Here is a 20233-nt window from a genome sequence, read left to right on the forward strand (position 1 = left end):
CCCCCCCCCCTTCGGGCCCAGCATCCTCACTGGCACCCTTTCCTTTCTCCAATTGATATGTGACCCCCACGGAGAGGTTTCTATACCCTTATAAAGAGTGTTTTGTTCTCCTCCCAACCAGGACATCAAAATCCACCCCCCTTCGGTCCAGCGTCCTTGCTAGCACTATTTCCTTTTGATGTGGGACCCCGCCTAATCCACCCCCCTTTTGGGCCCAGCGTCCTTATTGACACACCTTCTCGTGTTTACCCCCTTTGGGGAACAACCTCCTCGCTGGCACATAGTCCAGTGTCTGGCTCTAATACCATTTGTAATGATCCAGATCCACCGCTAGCAGATATTGTCCTCTTTGGGCTCTCTTTCGAGCTTCCCCTCAAGGCTTTAAAATGCATCTGCTAGGGGAGGTTTCCATACCCTTATAAAGGGTGTTTTGTTTTTCTCCCCAACCAAAGTGAGACATCACATAATAGGTAAAAATTGAAAAATTAATTCTCATCAGAACTCTGGTGTTATACATAATGGGTTCGTGTGCATGAAGTGATGCACACAAAACTATATATTTTGAAGTGTATGAATGTGATATAAATCTCGAGTATAAAGAAAAAAACTACAATCCAAGACAAGGTTTTCCCTACTACAACCCTAATAATCATAGGCATATTTATATATAAGCATTGGTATTTGACATTTTAAACAATTGAATGTACTTGCAATAAAGTCATCGAATAGTTAGTCAGAGTTCGATTTTCAAATTTTAAAATCCTTTGTTACGTAGTTTAAAGTTTATTTTTATGATTTAAATTTTCCATTCGACTTTTTTTATCTTCTACGTACATTTACTTGATTAAGCTTAGAATTTTTTTTTCATAGCATTCATATAGTAATGTTCAAATCATATAAATTGTTACAATTTATTTTACAATCACAAATATACAATATAGTTGAATCATATATATTTTCATTCAACTTTATACACTCTTGCCAAGCCTTTGTCTTTGGGATGAGGAAATGGCAAGCAAGTCAACTTACAATTTGGATTAAGTAGTTCAACCCTGCATTATTACAAAATAATTGTGTAGTAATTAAGATAATGTTCATGTTTAAATCTATTAATTAATGAAAAGTTAAGAGAAAACTGACTTGTAATTGAGGAGAAAATAATGAAGAAAAATTGAGACTTCGAACTTGGCAAGATCACTTCCGGGGCAATGCCTGCTTCCTGATCCAAAAGGGATGAATACTCCTGGCGTGGCTACATAATTCTTTACAAACAACAACCAAAATTCCATTCAATATGTGCCATTAAATCAAAGGGGAAAGGAAATGGATAGCAAACCGTTATACGTTTCGTTGGATGATAGGAATAACGAACGTCTACAATGGTATTATATTGTCCACTTTGAACATAAATTCTTAAAAGATCTCGTACTAATGAATATAGTGTTCCTTGTATACTCATGATCTTTTGTTTGAATTCTAAGTTGATAATCCAATCTAAATATGGGTGGCTTAAATTCTTAAGGTTATATAATAACTCAAGTTCACCGCTAGCCGATATAGAATCTCATAAGGAATACTTTGCTAGCTGACTCATGACTTTAAAATGTCTTATAAGGAATGTTTCATTCCCCTCTTCGATCAAGGTGGGATCTCACAATCTTACAATGAATGTTTCATTTTCCTCTTTAATGAATGTGGGATCTCACAATCAACTACTCTTTGAAATGTTTCGTTAGGAGCCTCACGGTTTTAAGAAGTCTTATAAGAAATGCTCACAATCCACCACACCCTAAAATGCTTCGCTAGCCACCTCACGATCTTAAGAAGTCTTATAAAAAATGCTCACAATCCACCACATCCTAAAGTGCTTCGCTAGCAGCCTCAAGGTTTTAAGAAATCTTATGAAAAATATTATGTTCCCTCTTCAATCAATATGGAATCTCACAATCCATCAATCAATGTGGGATCTCACCATCTCAAGACCACCCCTTGGGGACTCGCTGACACACATCACGGTGACTGCTTTGATAGTCAGCCTCACGATTTTAAGGCGGCTAGAGAGAGGTTTCCAGAATTTTATAAAATTGCTTTGTTTCCTCTCCAACCAATATGGAATCTCACAAGTGATGGAGTCTTTTTAAAATATGATTAGGAGAAGTTATTAAATTAAGCTAAGTTTAGCATAATGATATCTCACATATTGCATTAAAAAAGTGATTAATCCAATAACTTCGATTGGAAAAGAAAGGGTTGAGAAACATACATCCCATCTTGAAGGGTTGAACTCTTGTGGGGAAGGAAAATATTTTTCATCGGTGAAAAGCTCTCCAAACCAAGGTATGACTTTCCATCCCTTTGGTATAATTTTACCTAAATAAAATAAAAAACAATAATAACATAACCCAATATTATTAAAAATAAATTATTATAATTTCTTCTTCAAAAGTATATTTAATAACTTACCATTAATTTCGACATCCGCTAATGCTTCACGGAAAACCATAAATGTAACTCCACTAGCACGAAGCGTCTCATCTATGACCTAAAATATGAAAAATAATACTCTTGTAATATATATATATATACCTCCTCAATTTTAATTTTCTAAATCAATTTCAAGGAAAATAAATATTAAAAATATACCTGATAAAGAAATTTCATCTGTTTAATATTCGAGATAGTTATACCCTTTTGAGTCGTGGGTCTTTGTGTCACGATATGTTCTTGTTCTTCCTAAAACAAATATATTTTATAAATAATGGATCATATAATAAATACTAACATATATAAATTAAAATCAACTATTAAATAATTTAGGTAGATAAATTAATAAAAATATCTTTAAATTTTGTACATGGTTCCAAAAATATTTATAAACTTTTAAAAATTTCAGTAATACTCTTACCGTTAAAAAAAAATTTAAAAATACACCATTAATTTTGGATAGAAATGGTACTTTTTTTAAAAAAAAGTTATTGATACCATGCTAAGAATATGATGCTCTAATATCATGTTTAAAATGAAAGCATCATTCTTAATAAGTATTAGAGAACATCATTCTTATGTTAACATGATATTTAGAGCATTATTCTTATATTAACATGGAGCTTCTCGACATTCAAAGAATTTTATTAATATATTTCAACTTTTTTTAAACGATTCAAATATATTTATATGGTTAATACTATATTAAAAAAAATGATAAAATTTTAATAGTAGCATTAACCCATTTTAATGTTACTCTAGAAAGTTCATGAATAATTTTAAAACACTGTACTAACCGTAAAAATACTAAAATTAAAAAGTATTTTCGAACTTGTATTGAAAGTTTTTGAAAATTTACGATATTATTGCAACTTTTAAACGTTAGTACTAACCTTGGCTCTTTGAAAAACATGTGGATGCTTTGTAAGAAACAAAACAGCCCACATTGCTGTAATAGATGAAGTTTCATGGCCTGCAAATAAGTTACCAAATATCAAATCTATAATGGTTTCATCATCCAACTCTTCACCATCTTCATCTTTCACGTCCATAAGCAAATCCATCATATCTTTGGCTTCCCAACTTTTTCCTTGCATGTTCTTCGCCAGTCTCTTTTGGTTGATGATGGATTGAAGTATGTTGAGCAACTTCTTTCTAGCCTATATAAGAAAAGAAAAGGAATCAATTGTTCTAAGCTATAATTTACACGAACATTTATTAATTCAATTAGCGTTTTTAACGAATTCTCTGTCAATTCTAAAATTTAAGTTAAACTACAAAAATACCACATACTCACATTTTTTTCAAAAGTTGTAATATTACTCTTGAATATATATATATATATTTTTTTTAGAAATGAGGAGAAATCTATTAGAATTTTAGGATGAAAATTGGGGCTTGGAATGATTGTGATGTTGATATGAATAACAGTCTAACAAATTTCTAACCAGGTAAGTTTTGAATGGTATGCCAAATTCCGCTCCGCCCACTTTATATATATTTATGTGTGAAATACTATGTCGTAATATTGAAATTTGAGTTTCTAGATATTATATTGAACATTATATTATATTTTTGTCATGAAATATTAGTAAATTTATTAGGATGACTTAATCAATATTCTTAGTATAAAAGATGAGAAGAAGATTGTTTTGAGAAACCAGATCCTTGAAAAAAAAATGAAGAATTTCACGGAGATGAAAATTGAAATAGGAGGCGGAGACGAATATAAGAAATGCATCTCTACCCTATGGTCTGACTTCGTATTTTGATACAAGTTAATTATTATGGTGTAATGGCCCAAACCCAGTACTAGATATTGTCTTCTTTGACTTTTTTTTTCAGGCTTCTCCAAAATCTTTTTAAAATGCATCTGCTGTGAAGAGGTTTCTATATCCTTATAAAGAATGTATCGTTCTCCTCTCCACTCTATATGCAGGTCAATTATTGACTAATAAAGATAAAAGGCAAAACAGCCAAACAAGAAGATAGGGAGTTACCTTGAGTGATTGGTGGAAGTTGAAGCCAGGAGAGTTGATGGGTAAAGATATAAAGCCTATTGCAACTTGAGAAAACAAAACCACCATTTCATCAATGGAATACTCCAAAGAAGAACCCATGAAAATGTTCCAAATTATTTTGAAGGTCAGCTTCTTCATCTCTGACAATAGCTCAATTGGGTTCTTCATGCTTGCCCATTCCTCTAAACCACTCATCACTGTGTGTTCAATACCATTGATGTACATCTTCAGCGCTGCGTGGCCGCTGATCGGCGCCGTCGTCAGCCGCCGAAGGCGCTTGTGCTCCGCCTTGAACACTTGTATCAGTGACTTTCTACCGGTTAACCTATTGATGCTTACAGGAAAACTAGGTTTGAAGTTGTGTTCATCACCTAAAACTTGACGACAAAGTTCAGATGTACAAACAATTATAGTTGCTCTACCAAGTATGTGTGTTTTGTACATATCACATTTCCCATATCTGTAAAAAAAGAAAAGAAGTTCGATGAGAGATATCGAAATAGTGTCTCTATTGTTATCATTCGAGCTCGTAATATTTTGATCGATATCTTAATAATCAATCATATTGATAATTTGCTGACATTCATAACAATTTCGGTAATGGCTCTTACCCACCGCTAGTAGATATTGTCTGCTTTGACCTGTTATATTTACGGAGATATTTTCTGTAACGGCTCTAGCCCACCGCTAGCAGATATTGTCCGCTTTAGCAAGTTACGTATCGCCATCAGGCTCAAGTGGATATTTTCACTTACTTACCCCTTTCCAACTGATGAGGGATATTTCCACTTCCTTACCCTTCTCTAACCGATTTGGGATATTTCCACTTCTTTTCTCCTTTTCAACGGATGTGAGATCTCACAATCCACCTTCCTTATGAGCCTAGTGTACTTGCTGGCACACCACTCGTTGTCTGACTCTTGTACCATATTGTCCACTTTAGTCCGTTACGTTAGTCTCACGATTTTAAAACGCGGTATACTAGGGAGAGGTTTCCACACCCTTGTAAGAAATGTTTTGTTCCCCTCTCCAACCAACCTGGGTTTCAAAATAGCTATTACATGTTAATGAATGCTAAATTACACAAAATGATCTTGAACTTTACAGTAATAATATATTAGAGGGTTTGACGAAAATTGAGACTAAAAAACGGTGTGTGACAGTGACTTTACATGAAAAATAGATTCCAAATATCGTACTTTTTGAACTTTTATGAAAGATTACTTTCATAAAAGTATTTTTGAACAAAATGATGAAGAAATATATTATTGGAACATATTGAACATAAGCTTTGAATCAAAGGGATGAAGAAGAGACCTTATGTAAAAGCTGCGAATGAAATTTCTTGGCTGACCAGAGCTGAAACTCTTGAGGAACAATATGGTAGAACCAAGAAGAGGCCAACCCATATGACCAGGAGGAAGCTTAGGCCATGTTTTCCCAAGCTTGGCCGCATAATACCAACCATTTAGTCTCTTCAAAATCCCCAAAACAAACACAAAGGCTGCAACAATCAACACCAACCAGTTCTTCACCTCCATTGCTAACATTTATTGTTCATAGCTCACCAAGCTTCCTGTCCCCTTTAATAATTTGGTCGAAGAATCCAAGACTTGGAGGAAAAAAAGAAAAAAAATTAAAGAGAGATAAAAGGAAACGTGTTGTAATAAATTATGGTGAACTCGTGAAGCATAATTTAGATTATAATATAGGAAACTGAATCCATTATCTTTCCTAAGTTGACCTTAATGAATTGTTTTTCAGGTGTTAAGAGATCAGGGGCTTATAAGATACTAATAATTGCTTTTATTTATTTAGTAGACTTCAATTAAAATATTACATAAAATAAATCCTAAATATTATGACATTTGACGCATTCTCATTGTTCGGGCCTTGATTGAAGCAAACTAAAATCAATCGATAAGATAGAAAGAACAACTTGAGTTTGCTTGAGACACCGAGTCAAACTTATTGATCCACAATCTCTCTATAAGCTTGATTTTGCTTGAGATTTTTCACTTTGAACAACTCTCTCATATTTGTAAATTTAATCCTTGCTAGGGCCTTAGTGAGAATATCCGCACGTTGCTCTCTAGTGCATATAAACTCCACAACAATCTATTGTTTCTCTGACTCACAAATGAGGAAGTGGAAGTGAGTGTCGATGTGTTAACTGCATCTTTGAAATATTAGATTCTTCATCAATGCAATCACATATTTGTTGTAGATGTAAATTTTAGAGAGAGCACAATTTTTTTGGTCCACCATCTATGCTCTCGCGTGAGCTCCCTTGTTCTGAAGAATTCGTCACAACTTTCAGTGTCATTGGTGATTGTATGTATGTACTTTTTGTTGTTAGTATCTGTGCACTTTCAAAGTCTACCACTTCTCCCGTCTTTTAGAGTTATGAACTTTGCAATAGTTTGTTTGTTGTCGCCAACACTACACCAATTCTACTTCTTCTTTTCTTCGAATACAACATCTATGCTAACATGATTTTTTTTTTCATGTGGAGGATTATACAACCGGGGAGCCATGATCCCATTTTCTACGCCAAAGTGTAGTTTTTCAATCAAGCTTCTTAATAAATGGTTTTGCAGTCTTAGTATATGCTGTACATCGGAAGACTCTTCGATGCTCGAACTACGGTTTCATACCAAACCATGCTTTGATAGGGGTATGAGTGTCCATGCCTTTGTCTAAAAGTAAATTAGAAGATAACTCGTATGTCGTATTGTCTTGCCCCAAAAAATCGTTGGACTAGCATGCTTTTGAGTAAGCTTCTGTGAGTATTCATTATGGTATGATTTCTTCGCTCAACCATATTGCTTTGTTGTGGGGTGTACAGTGCGGTGAGTTGATGCTCTAATGCCTTCCTTTTTGCAAAACTTTGAGAAGTTCTTGGATAAAAACTCGTACCTCGGTCTCGGAACATGATTTTTAGCTTGTGACCAAATCCGTTTTTAACAAATTTTTTAAAATTCTTGAATCCACATAATGTCACTTTTTTCTTTGAGTATGTACATCTACATAGCTATAATTGTTAGCAAATAAGAGAAAATACTTTTACTAGCAATTAAAAATGTAGTGATCGGGTCACATAAATCTGCATGCACAAGTTGCAAGGGTCGCCCAATACGGAAACTAGTTTGAGCTTGAAAAAACAATCTTGCTTGCTTTGAGACTTGACAACTTTCACATAATCATTTTGGATGGATGATTTTGTGTAGCCTCGTAGCCATCTTCCAATCATTCATGATTGGCCAAACCATTGATGCAAATAATTTCCAAATACCAAAATTTCCCCGGTATATTCTCTTTAAAGTGAAAGAAGCTCTTGGAAAGATCAAAGAAAGAACTTGTTCTTGTTCGATAAAGAATTCTTCCGAATTCTTCCAGTAATTACTAATTTAATCTTTTAAGTAGAGTGCGTACAATACTTTTGTGTTTACAAGCCAGCGTTTTAATACAATAAAGGCGAAGTATATACTCGACACAATTTTTGATCCATTGTAATAATGAGAAAGATTTTTTTTTTTCCATCATTTCTAAGGCCCTCAAAAAATTCAAGTAGTCTAAAGTTAAAAAGAGAGAAACTTATAAAGTTTATGTACCTGTCGGGATTGGTGTTATAGAAAGTTTCTATGTGAGCCTATTGGACTAGCAATGTTCTCCAAATAGAGAAATATTTAGAATAGTGATAGAGGACAGATGATTTTTTAAGAGAGACCCAATGGTGTACTTTGTTCGAAAAGAGAATTATTGGAATCTCACTTTGCCTAATTAAGGGAAAGATCTAAGATATATAAGTAAGAGATACTATCGTGAAACTTTTTAAAAAACTAAAATAAAATCCTAAAAGATTAGGCTCAAAATAGACAATAGTTCTTAACACTCACATCCATATCAAATAACAACATGATCAAGAGGATTAGAGGCGAGCTAAGTACCTTTGCTTGAAAATGTAGAATATACCCGAGTTAAATTGAGTCGGATTAGAGAATATTTTAGACCAATTTGAGATTTAGATCGACTAAGACTAGTTGTTTAGATTAAAGAGACAATGGATGGGGAGATATATAGGGATCTTAACAACAAACTTCAATAGCCAGTCAACAACAAGTTCAAACACAAACACGAACACGAACTTCGAGATTAAGAGAAAAGACAAGAAAGTTGGAAAAAGAACCCATAGAAGTTGGAAAACATTGATTACAAAATTTATAGTCTTTATTACCGTTTGACTTGGGTTGTTACACTTACAACCTTTATACTCATTTTCAAAAACTGATTCTACAGATCATCCACATCCTTGTCCACCTTTTCACATTTTTGAATTAAAAAATAAATGTATGGTTGGGTGTCTTAAACGATATTTAGTCTTAAATTACGATATATATAGTTTAGCAGTTTGTTACCGACAAACATCTTACGTAGGGCTTACCTATTTGCCTTTTTATATGATATTCATTTATTATTCTTCTCTTATGGTTCTTTCACTATCATTTGTAATTTACCATAATTCTTTGTTTTGTAAATGATTATAAATATAGGTGTGGTGGTTTAATCATATGGTACCAGAGGCCTTCGTTTAACACATATTATGTACTTTCCATTTCAAAGTTGCTGACATCTTCAAAAAAAGTGTTTCTTAACCTCTCTTTAAATTTTTCGTATCCAAATTTTACGTTCGTTCAAATCCGACGCTCAGCTTGCGGGAGAGGTGTTAAGGATATTTATCATTGAATTACCGTGTACCATATGTATCATATTTGACCGTTTATTATAGGCAAATATTTTATATCACCATTTACATATTTGTGTTTTTATTAAATGCAAATATCTTGTATTCATTTATTATTATTTTATTATTCTTTGATCAGATTTGTAATTTATCATAATTTTCTATCGTGTAAATGATTATAAATAGAGAACTTTTACCACCATTTAAATGTGGTGGTATCAGCAAATCTTTTTAGGGCAGAATAAGGACGGAGATCATAATCTCTCTATCCCCGGTCTCATTTAGCCAACATAAAAAAATTTCTTCTCACTCTATCTTCCATTTCTCTTTTAAACGGAAATTTTGCAACTTATTCATAATGGTTTCTTGCGGGTTAAATGAATATCTTTATTAACAAGGAGCTTACCTCATCGATACTTCTCGTGTGGAAGAATTATGCAGCTAATACCTTTGCTTTCGATCCCTTGCCTTATCGATACAATTTTGTATTGCCTCCTGGTGTTGAATCTCTCATCCTAGTGATATTAAATTAAAGAAGCTCGTTTTCTTAAGAGAAAAGCTAATCAATAATATTTTTTTATTTGCCCCCCATAAATAAATCTTCTAGGATAGAGATGAGCTGCAATCTATTTTCTTTATTCAAGAACAGTTAAGCGGTCGTTTTCTTCCTTCCTATATTTCTAGCTTTCAGCAATATATATATTGAATAAAGAAAAAAGAGTGTCAACGATAATATTAGTAAAGAGGTAGCTGCGATGACTATTCGTTATGCTTGGAATGAAGAAAGTTCAATCAATAATTTTAAATTCTTTAGTTTCAATGTGAAGAAATTATTTTTAATTGCTTACTTTCGTTGGAATGAGAAAGATTTGAAATTTTTGTGATTAAGATTTCTATGCCTTTGTTTATTTCATGTCATTTTCCTTAATTAAATTTAAGTTTTTCCCATTTTGTCTTTTGTGATAATTTTGCCAAATGTTTTGTAAATTTTTTTAATCGAAACATAAAATATAGATTAAATTGGCTGGGATGGATTTCGTCATTTATTTAAATTTTTATTTTTCTTAAGATAAAAATATTAGATAGGAATACGTAATCTCTACAATGGTATGATATTATCCACTCTACCCATAAATTCTCATGACTTCACTTTTGGATTTTTCAAAACATCTCATACCAATTGAAATAATATCCTTTAGTATACCTATGATATTCCTATTCGTGAGTCAACGTAGGATTCCAACCATTCTAAATAACTTCAACTTTTTTTCTGTCGAGAAAAAGGAAGAGAATCCGAGAAAAATTGATTTACTTGAAGACTTCTCAACTTCTTATCGTGGAAAAGGGATCCAGGAAGCAAATAATGCAGATGATGGTGAGGTTGATAGTATAAAGTTCACCACTTTCAATTTTCCAATTCGATCCGGTTCATTCGTTCTTCGAGTTATTTACTTGATCCAATTCATTCGTTCACAGAGGGATAAATAGCCAATTTTTAGAGATTTATTGTGAACATCGGAAGAACTTGCATCAATATCTCAGTTTCAATTCAAATATGGATTAGATTCACATTCCATGTTCTGAGAAAAATTTACCATCCGAAAAGAGAAAAAAGTAGGTGAAAATGTCTAAGTTGAAAATGTTTTTAAGACTCTAAACGATGATGTGAGTGAGCCGTGAGTAAAGAGAAGAACTTCTTCCATAGGGTGAAGGTCGATGTGTTCTAAAAGGGAATTCATGAAGTTGATACCTATAGTTAAATCTAGAATATGAAAACAATAAACACTATGCCCAAAGGACATACAATGTTCATAAATGAAAGGAAATGCAGCAAAAATATCTAGTTTGTACCTTGAAAAGTTTTGTACAAAATTAAATTCTTTCATGATTATAGTAATAACAAAGTATTAATTATTAAATTTGGATGAGTACATAAGCGCACAAACATATACCATATTTCAAAAGCTTAATACAATCATAAAGTTCATTTGTTGGGATAAATAAGATTGATAAGAACTTATAGTCGTTGTCATGCAGTTTTCAGCACTCTTGCCAAGCATTTGTCTTTGGGATAAGGAATTGGTAGATAAGTCAATTGGCATTGTGGATTATAACGCTCAATCCTACATTCACGAAACACATATATATTAACGATATATTGTGAAAGAATTAAGGTATGTTCGATAATGATTTTATTTTATGAACTCTGTACTCAATAAATATTTGGTTACTGTTCATCATTCTTGTTTTTTATTTTTTCAAAATGCTTTTTTCTATTAAAAACGGAATGAGTAACATAAAAACGTCACCAAACAAGTCTTTAAAAGCTTATATTTATTTGTGGTAAGAGTTTATAGAAGAAAAGTTGGAACAAACTCACTTGTAATTGAGGAGAAAATAGTGAAGGAAAATTGAGATCTCGAGCTTGGCAAGATCACGTCCCGGGCACATTCGGACTCCTAATCCAAATGGGGTAAAAGCACCTGGATTGCTGATAAAATTCTGTTCAACATAAATTATCAAATGGTAAAAAACAACATTAACGGTTATAAATAGTTTAACAACGGGAGAGAAAAATACAATCTTCGTCTATGAATTTTGAGTATAGTTTCCATTTAATTGATACGTGTCAAAATGTGTATTATTCATTTTGAGTTTAGTTTCAATTTTCGTCATTAAATGTTAAAACATTACATCTTTACCTTAGAATTATGAGTTCAATTTTCATTTGGTTCATAAGATTCCAGATCTTATACAAATTCATGAATTTTTCGAGTTAAGCTTTAACAATCCACATCATAACTATTTTAAACTCGTTAATCCAAAGTCAAAGACTTGACACTAAAAATGAGCATTATTGACCTATGAGTAAAAGTGTAAAATCTAGATGGTACAAAAAAAAAAAAATAATAATAAATCAAATGGGTGTGAAAAACTAAACTAGGTAAAACCGTAACAATTTGAAATTGAAGGACAAAATAGAAATTGTATTTAAAACTTAGTATGAGATCCGAAGACGGGGAACGAGACATTTCTTAGAAGAGTGTGAAAATCTTTCTAGCAGATGCATTTAAAACTGTGAAGCTAACCCCGATACATAACGAGTCGAAGAAGACAATATCTACGAAGGATGGACTTAATCTGTTATACTTAAAAGACTAAAATGATATTCTAATTAGTTTAGACCTATATTTATTGCATGTAGACTATGATTTTAAGTAACAAAAATAATAATAAAGGATTTAACAAATATGGAAAATGATTGCATACATCCCATCTTGATGGATTGAAGTCTTGTGGGGAAGGATGTAGCTCTTCATCCATGTAAAGCTCTCGAAGCCAAAGTATGACTTTCCATCCTTTTGGTATAAGTTTACCTAAAACATGATTAAGATCAATCAAAATAAGGATTATAATTCAAACGAAGCTTTCTTTATTGATGACTAACCATTGATATTAACGTCAGTTGTTGCCTCACGAAAAGTAGCAAATGTAATACCACTAAGACGAAGTGTCTCATCTATCACCTGAATATTACAATATCTTAGATATGCAGTTTATTTAAGCATCATAGCCAATATTGAAGATAAAAATATATACCTGAGAAAGAAATTTCATTTGTTTAAATTCTGCGAAATTTATACTCTTTTGTGTTGAAGGTCTTCGACTAAGGATATCCTCTTGTTCTTCCTAAAACAAATTAATCATAAAAATTACCATAAATACCCTCCCGCCTAAGGTTTTCATCCAAAAAAAAATCTCAAAAAATTTCAAGCACATATATGTTTGAGTTGTGTTCAAAAGTCAAGTCAACCTGTATTCAAAAGTTAGATCAAACATGTTTAACAAAATTTTTATGATTAAGTCACTAAAAAGTAACCTGGATCTTGTTATTATAAGTAATAAATATTTATTGTTTTTAAGTACTTATTAATTATTATATTTTTAAGATCACTCTATTTAGATATGGTATCGGTTTATTCATATACCCTTTTGTTACTTGAACATCACATTCATATGGTCGTAAACCCAATAACTTTGGATAAACAAGTAGATTTCCTAATGTTATTGTTAAGGATATTTAGTAATAAATTATAGTTTACCATATATATACTATATTTGATATTTTATTATAAGGCAAATAAATATTTGCCTTATTATTATAGGTATCTTTCCATTTATTGTTATTTCCATTTATTACTATTTCCATATCCTTGTAATTCATTTGATTATAAATAAGATAACTTTCACACCATTTAGGTGGTGTGGTGGATTAATCAAACATTCACATGGTATCAGAGCCCTTTCGGTTTAACAACCCTCATTCTTTCTTTTCAATGGCTTTTGAATCCTCTAATCTTCTTCTCCACCACCCCTGCTGGTTTTGACCCCGCAGGGGCAGTCTTCATGGCTGCCGTAGTCGGAGCCGATTGATTACTCTTCGGCTCCACCCTATTGACCTCCAAATCACCTTTCGTCATACTCTGTACATACAACCTCACCTTTTCCAACCCAATCGGTTTTCCCCTTNCCGGGTTGTTAGCATCTTCATGAAAAGTGTTTCTCAACCTCTTTGAATTTTTCAGATTCAAGCTTCACGTTCGTTTAAATCCGACGCTTAGCTTGCGGTGGGGTGTTAAGGATATTTAGTAATAAATTATAGTTTACCATATATATTATATTTGATATTTTATTATAAGGCAAATATCTAATATTTGCCTTATTATCATAGGTATCTTTCCATTTATTGTTATTTCCATTTATTACTATTTCCATATCCTTGTAATTCATTTGATTATAAATAAGATAACTTTCACACCATTTAGGTGTGGTGGATTAATCAAACATTCACATGGTATCAGAGCCCTCTCGGTTTAACAACCCCGATCCTTTCTTTTCAATGGCTTTTGAATCCTCTAATCTTCTTCTCCACCACCCCTGCTGGTTTTGACGCCGCAGGGGCAGTCTTCATGGCTGCCGTAGTCGGAGCCGATTGATTACTCTTCGGCTCCACCCTATTGACCTCCAAATCACCTTTCGTCATACTCTGTACATACAACCTCACCTTTTCCAACCAAATCGGTTTTCCCCTTGGCCACTCTAGTCTCTCTCATTTTCTTCCCAATCAACCTTCATCCTTCACATAAACCCTAACCTAAACCTATCAACCTTTTGCAGAGATATACCTTCGGAATCTGGGTGCCGCACTGGCCTATTCGCCAACCAAGTTGCCGCCGCCCTTCCTGCCAAAATTGGCTTCTTCGTCCGATGAGGCGACTCTTCCGACTGCCCTTCTCGCCAAAATTGGCTCCTTCGCCCAATGTGGCGACTCTTCCGGCTTCAACATTGTCTTTGTCCCTTGCTCTACGTTTCCCCTTCTACTTCTTGGGGTTAGAAATATTCTCACCAGAGCCAAGGCAGCATCGTCGCTAAGCGACAATCCCTCTTCATGGGTTAGACATTTTCTCGCCGAAGCCAAGGCAGCATCGTCACTGAGCGGCGATCCCTCTGCAATTTTTGATGGCCAAGAACCGGGTTGTTAGCATCTTCAAGAAAAGAGTTTCTCAACCTCTTTGAATTTTTCAGATTCAAGCTTCACGTTCGTTTAAATCCGACGCTTAGCTTGCGGTGGGGTGTTAAGGATATTTAGTAATAAATTATAGTTTACCATATATATACTATATTTGATATTTTATTATAAGGCAAATAAATATTTGCCTTATTATTATAGGTATCTTTCCATTTATTGTTATTTCCATTTATTACTATTTCCATATCCTTGTAATTCATTTGATTATAAATAAGATAACTTTCACACCATTTAGGTGGTGTGGTGGATTAATCAAACATTCACAGTTATATACTACACAACTCTAATAGACGAGCCAAATATTTTTGTATCAAACCACAAACGCATTCGAGAGAAAATTAATACGCAATAACTTAGAAAAATAGATACATCATAAGATTGAGACAAATGAATGCAATTAACAAGTTAGAAAATTAAAGAACTCTAACCTTGGCCTTTTGGAACAGATGTGGATGATCTGTAAGAAATATAATTGCCCACATTGTAGTGAAAGCTGAAGTCTCCTGGCCTGCAAATAACTTACCAAAAATCAAATCTGCAATGGTCTCATTGTCCATCCCTTCTCCATCTTCATCTTCCACTTCTATCATCAAATCCATCATATCTTGTGCTTCCCAACTTTCCCCTTTGCTTTTCTTCATCAACCTCTTCTCATTCACAATAGATAGAAGTATTTCATGCAATCTTTTTCGAGCCTGTATTCGTACATTTATTTTCGTTAACCGATCATATGTGAGATTAATGGCAAATTTATATGTGAGATTCCACATTGGTCGGCGAGGAGAACAAAACATTCCTTATAAGAGTGTAGAAACCTCGCTCTGGTGAGATTAACGACGATACGTAATGGACCAAAATAGACAGTATCTACTAGCGGTGGGTTTGAACTATTACAAATGGTATTAGAGCCAAATACTAGGCGGTGCGTCAGTGAGGACGGTGGGCCCCAATGGGATGAATTGTGAGATCCCACATTAGTTGGAGATAGGAACAAAACATTTCTTATAAGGATGTGTAAACCTCTCACTAGCATACACATTTTAATACTATAGACTGACGGTCATACCTAAAAGGCCAAAGCGGAAAATATCTACTAGCGGTGGGCTTGAGCTGTTACAAATAATATCAGAGCTAGACACCAACCAGTGTGCCAACGAGAACACTCGGCCCCCAAGGGGATGAATTGTGAAATCCTACGTTGGTGGGAGAGAATAACAAAACATTTCTTATAAGGGTGAGAAAATCTCTCCTTATCATAGGAGGTTTCAAACCGTGAAACTGATGATGATACATAACAGACAAAACGAACAATATCTACTAACGATAGACTTGAATTGTTACATTATATGCGGGATGATAAAAAATTTACTTAAAAAATACTTAAATTTTTGTCCAAAGTTACCATTTATAAATGAATCACCTAAATATCTTAAGTTTGAAATTATTTTTTGAGTTAAAACCTCCTATTGAGATTCGAATCTATAACATTTTAATGTCTCACTTGTAGCCTTAATATACATAATTAGAAGGAAAAAAAGTGCTTACCTTGAGAGATTTATGGAAGTAGAAGCCAGGAAAGTTGATGGGCAAAGAGAAGAACCCAAGTGAAATATCATTATACAAAGCCTCCATTTCTTTTGTGGTATAGTCTATGGAAGTTGAACCCATAAAAATGTTCCAAATAATTTTGAAGGTAAGCTCCTTTATCTCTGTCAACAGCTTCAATGGCTTCTCCACACTTGACCATTCTTCCAACCCGCTGATCACTGTGTGTTCAATATGCTCGATGTACATCTCGAGCGCAGCGTGGCCGCTGATCGGCGCCGTTGTCACCCGTCGGAGCTTCCGGTGCTCCACCTTAGAGACTCGGTGCAGCGACTTTCTACCAAATAACGTTTTCATGCTGGCGGGATAACCAGGAACAAATTTGGTTTCATCGATTAGTACTTGGCGACAGATTTCAGGTTTGCAGACAATTATGCTTGCTCTCCCAAAAATGTGTGTCTTGTACATGTCAACTTTCCCATACCTACCTCAATAAAGATTAAGGTAAAAAAAATGGTCAACTCTCTCGAACACCTCATTCATTTATAACTACAAAATACATACGTGTTAGAATTGGTATCACTCCTAAAACACTTATGTTTACGGTTATTTTCGTAGGTTAAAATTAAAAAATTCATGTTAGTTTTATTTTTTTAAAAATATGTTACTTCAACTATTCTAACAAAATTTAAAAAGACATCTCACTTTACCTCATTCACTTATAACTACAAAATATAGATATGTTTGGATTAAATTCACTCCTATCACACTTAACGTGTAGCTATTCAAAAAATATGTTGCTTTAACTACTACTCTCATAATAAAAAGTAATTCTCTCCAAAACATCATTTGTATATAACTACAAAACCAAGAACCTGTTTAGATTGGTTTCGTTCCTATCACAAGTATATAAAATATGTTACTTCATGACGTTTGAAGTCAACCCTTGCAAATGAAAGCTTTTTCTTAAACATTTAGAAAGTCATTCCAAACCAACTATGATAGTCATTGAATTAGCATTTCTAGAGGCATTTTGGTAGAATGATGAAGAATTTTATTGATTATGATCAAATAGACATGAACGAGAAAAGACATCTTATGGAAAAGATTCACCAAAAGCAAAGAAAAAAAAAGTTTTCAAATCAATTCGAAAGAAAAGAAAGACCTGGTGGTAAAGGCACGAATAAAGCTTTCTGGTGGACCAACCGTGAAAGATTTGAGGAAGGATAAAGTAGAGCCGAGAAGTGGCCAAGAGAGATCACCAGGAGGAAGCTCGCCCCATTTTTTCCCCAACTTCAATGCATAATACAAACCATTCAATCTCTTCAAAACCTCAAAAACTAAAACAAAACCCAAAGGAAGAATCAAGAAAACCCCATTTATGAACTCCATTGATTTCTGAAAACACCTTTGCTTTGGATCCCTTGCCTTAAGAACATAATTTTGTATTGCCCCTTGGTGTTGAATCTCTCATCCTAATTGCATTAAATTAAAGCTCCTCGTTTTCCTTAGAGAAAGGCTAATCAATAATATTTTTTTGATTGGTAACTAAGAAATAAGACTTCTTGGATAGTGATATGTGTTGAATTGTGAGTTGTAATAGAGTTTCTTTAGAAAAAAAACAGATAAAAGGGGTCGTTTTCTTCCTATTTTCTTTCTTTTAGCAACATATTTATTGAATAAAAAGACGTAGGCCGATGTTGGTAAATGTTTGTTAATATGTAGAACACCGATTCTAGCCAACGATATAATTACCTAATTACCGTACTTACTAACTTCGATCATTGTTGTTTATAGATATTGGAGAAGTTATAGAAGATCTACTTTAAGATCAAACAATTATATCATATTGAGGAGTTGTATTTTATAAATGTATTAAAATGGGAGCACTAACGTCAATGAGAATATCGAGACACCATCAATTTGAAGCGTGAGACCTACTAAACTTCTTGCAAAGAAGATGAGAAAAGGATGGGAAAATTTGACCCACTTTTCCTCCCACTTCGATTATGATTCAAAAAAGGGGAACCTAAAAGAAAAGATAAAAGTCCCATAAAAAATAGCTAGATTGAATTATGATTTGCAACTCGATTTCCATATATATTTTGATAACGTTTATCTTGCAATACCAAATACAGTTATCTGATTCTCAAGCATCCTATTCCCTCCTCTTGCAACATCAAACACAATTATCTTATTTTAAAACATAGACATCCAACTCCTCTTAGCATCCATGACTTGTTACCACTTGGTTGTATTACGACATCATAGAGGGACTCTGGTTTTCCTTTATCAATCAGCAACAAATAGTGTGCTGAGGGTGAATAACTATATCGTACTCTAATATTTCTAGATGATCTTATTAACAGCTGCTGAGGTGTCACATGCTCCACCTTTGGTTCCTCGATAATAGTCTCAGGAGTTTTTTTTTTAGTAACTGCTACAACATTACTAGGTGAATCTTTCTACAACTCAACCTCAACTCCCACTTGCTTCGTTGTCTTGAAATTCTTCTTCTTTTTGTTCTTGTACCGGACATTTTCATCAAAAGTCACGTCACAATGTCTAAGGACTTTTCTGTTCTTGTCATCCAAAAACATGTACTCGAACATGTAAGAACCTTAGCCTAGGCACTTCAAAACCTCAACATCAAACTTGTCACTTTTTTTTGGATCAACATGAACATATGCAATTCAGATAATATTTGAGTTCTTTTTCTGCCCATACTTCTTCTAACAACTTGAACTCTAAGGGTACTGACGACTCTCTATTGATCAAATAGACTGTTGTATTTACAGTATCGACCTAGAATGTCCTTGGCAATTCAAAATGAATCATAATACTCCTTGCCTATTCATTCAATGTTTTGTTCATCCTTTCAACACCACTATTTTGTCTTGCTTTATTGGAAATTGTTCTCCTTTGTCTAATTCTCTCAGTTGCACAAAATGCTTTGAATTCTGACTTGTTATACTCTTCTCCATTGTTAGACCTCAGACATTTGATCTTCAAGCTGGTTTGATTTTCAACTTCAGCTTTCCACTTCTTGTGTTTCAAGAAACAAATTCACACTTTTATGCTGAAATCACCGATAAAGGTGACATAGAACTTTGATCCACCAAGTGATGAAACTAGAGATAGTCCTTAAACGTCTGTATGGACCATTCCCAACCACATTTTCTTCAATTCTCTAGTAGCTTTTGTGAAACTAACTCGTTTTTGTTTGCTCATAACGCAAATCTCACAAGGACCCATGTCAACAAATTTCAAACCTTCTAAAACTCTGTTCACAGCCAACATCTTTACTCTTTTGACGTTCATATGTCCAAGTCAATTGTGCCATAGACTTGAATTGAAAGCACTCTTAGCAACAACAACCATGTTCATACACCCTGAAGTGGGGTATAAGGTTCCAGATTTTAGGCCACGTACTACCACCATAACACCCTTCACAATCTTCCGTGAACTCTTCTTAAACTCTATTGCATAACATGTGCTGTCCAACTCAACAATAGAGATGGGGTTCTTTTGACCATGAATATATTTGATATCCTTTAATGTCCACTGAACTCCTTCAGGAGTTTTTATGAAAGGATCTCCCTTTCATTTAATCTCCAAGACTTTGTTTTCGGATTTGAAATTAAAAAAACAACTCCTTATTTAGGGGCGAATGAAAAGATTCACCAGAATCCAAAATCCAAGATTCAACATAACTATCCAAGAATTATAACATTTATAGAATGGTTATCCTCCTCTAATTTGTGATTCTGTTTCCTCTTTGGTCTTGTACAATCTGTTCGACCTTTTTCTCCACAATTCCAACATGTTATGTTTGGTTTGTTTGGAATA

At 33.7% G+C, this 20233-nt stretch overlaps 2 protein-coding genes across 3 annotated transcripts; both read right to left on the reverse strand.

Annotated features, from left to right (window-relative positions):
- Nucleotides 1-844: 844 nt before the first annotated feature.
- On the reverse strand, nt 845-6142 carry LOC111500299 (beta-amyrin 11-oxidase-like). 2 transcript variants are annotated; one of them, XM_023152030.1, is made up of 8 exons: nt 5823-6142; nt 4485-4965; nt 3378-3644; nt 2644-2733; nt 2464-2542; nt 2264-2370; nt 1141-1262; nt 845-1052 (listed from the first exon to the last, which is right to left on the reverse strand). In XM_023152030.1, exons 1-8 carry the CDS (start codon nt 6053-6055, stop codon nt 959-961), a joined length of 1473 nt encoding a protein of 490 aa, XP_023007798.1. In that variant the 5' UTR covers nt 6056-6142; the 3' UTR covers nt 845-958. The 2 variants fall into 2 exon arrangements, with proteins under 2 accessions (XP_023007798.1, XP_023007799.1); XM_023152031.1 differs by lacking the exon at nt 5823-6142 and adding an exon at nt 5117-5502.
- A 5051-nt stretch (nt 6143-11193) lies between these two features.
- On the reverse strand, nt 11194-17824 carry LOC111500300 (beta-amyrin 11-oxidase-like). Its single transcript, XM_023152033.1, has 8 exons — nt 17550-17824; nt 16385-16868; nt 15268-15534; nt 12850-12939; nt 12698-12776; nt 12520-12626; nt 11630-11751; nt 11194-11372 (listed from the first exon to the last, which is right to left on the reverse strand). Exons 1-8 carry the CDS (start codon nt 17774-17776, stop codon nt 11279-11281), a joined length of 1470 nt encoding a protein of 489 aa, XP_023007801.1. The 5' UTR covers nt 17777-17824; the 3' UTR covers nt 11194-11278.
- Nucleotides 17825-20233: the final 2409 nt, after the last annotated feature.

The sequence above is a fragment of the Cucurbita maxima genome, unplaced genomic scaffold (assembly GCF_002738345.1).
Source record: "Cucurbita maxima cultivar Rimu unplaced genomic scaffold, Cmax_1.0 Cma_Scf00028, whole genome shotgun sequence".
In the NCBI taxonomy this organism is placed as follows: Eukaryota; Viridiplantae; Streptophyta; class Magnoliopsida; order Cucurbitales; family Cucurbitaceae; genus Cucurbita; species Cucurbita maxima.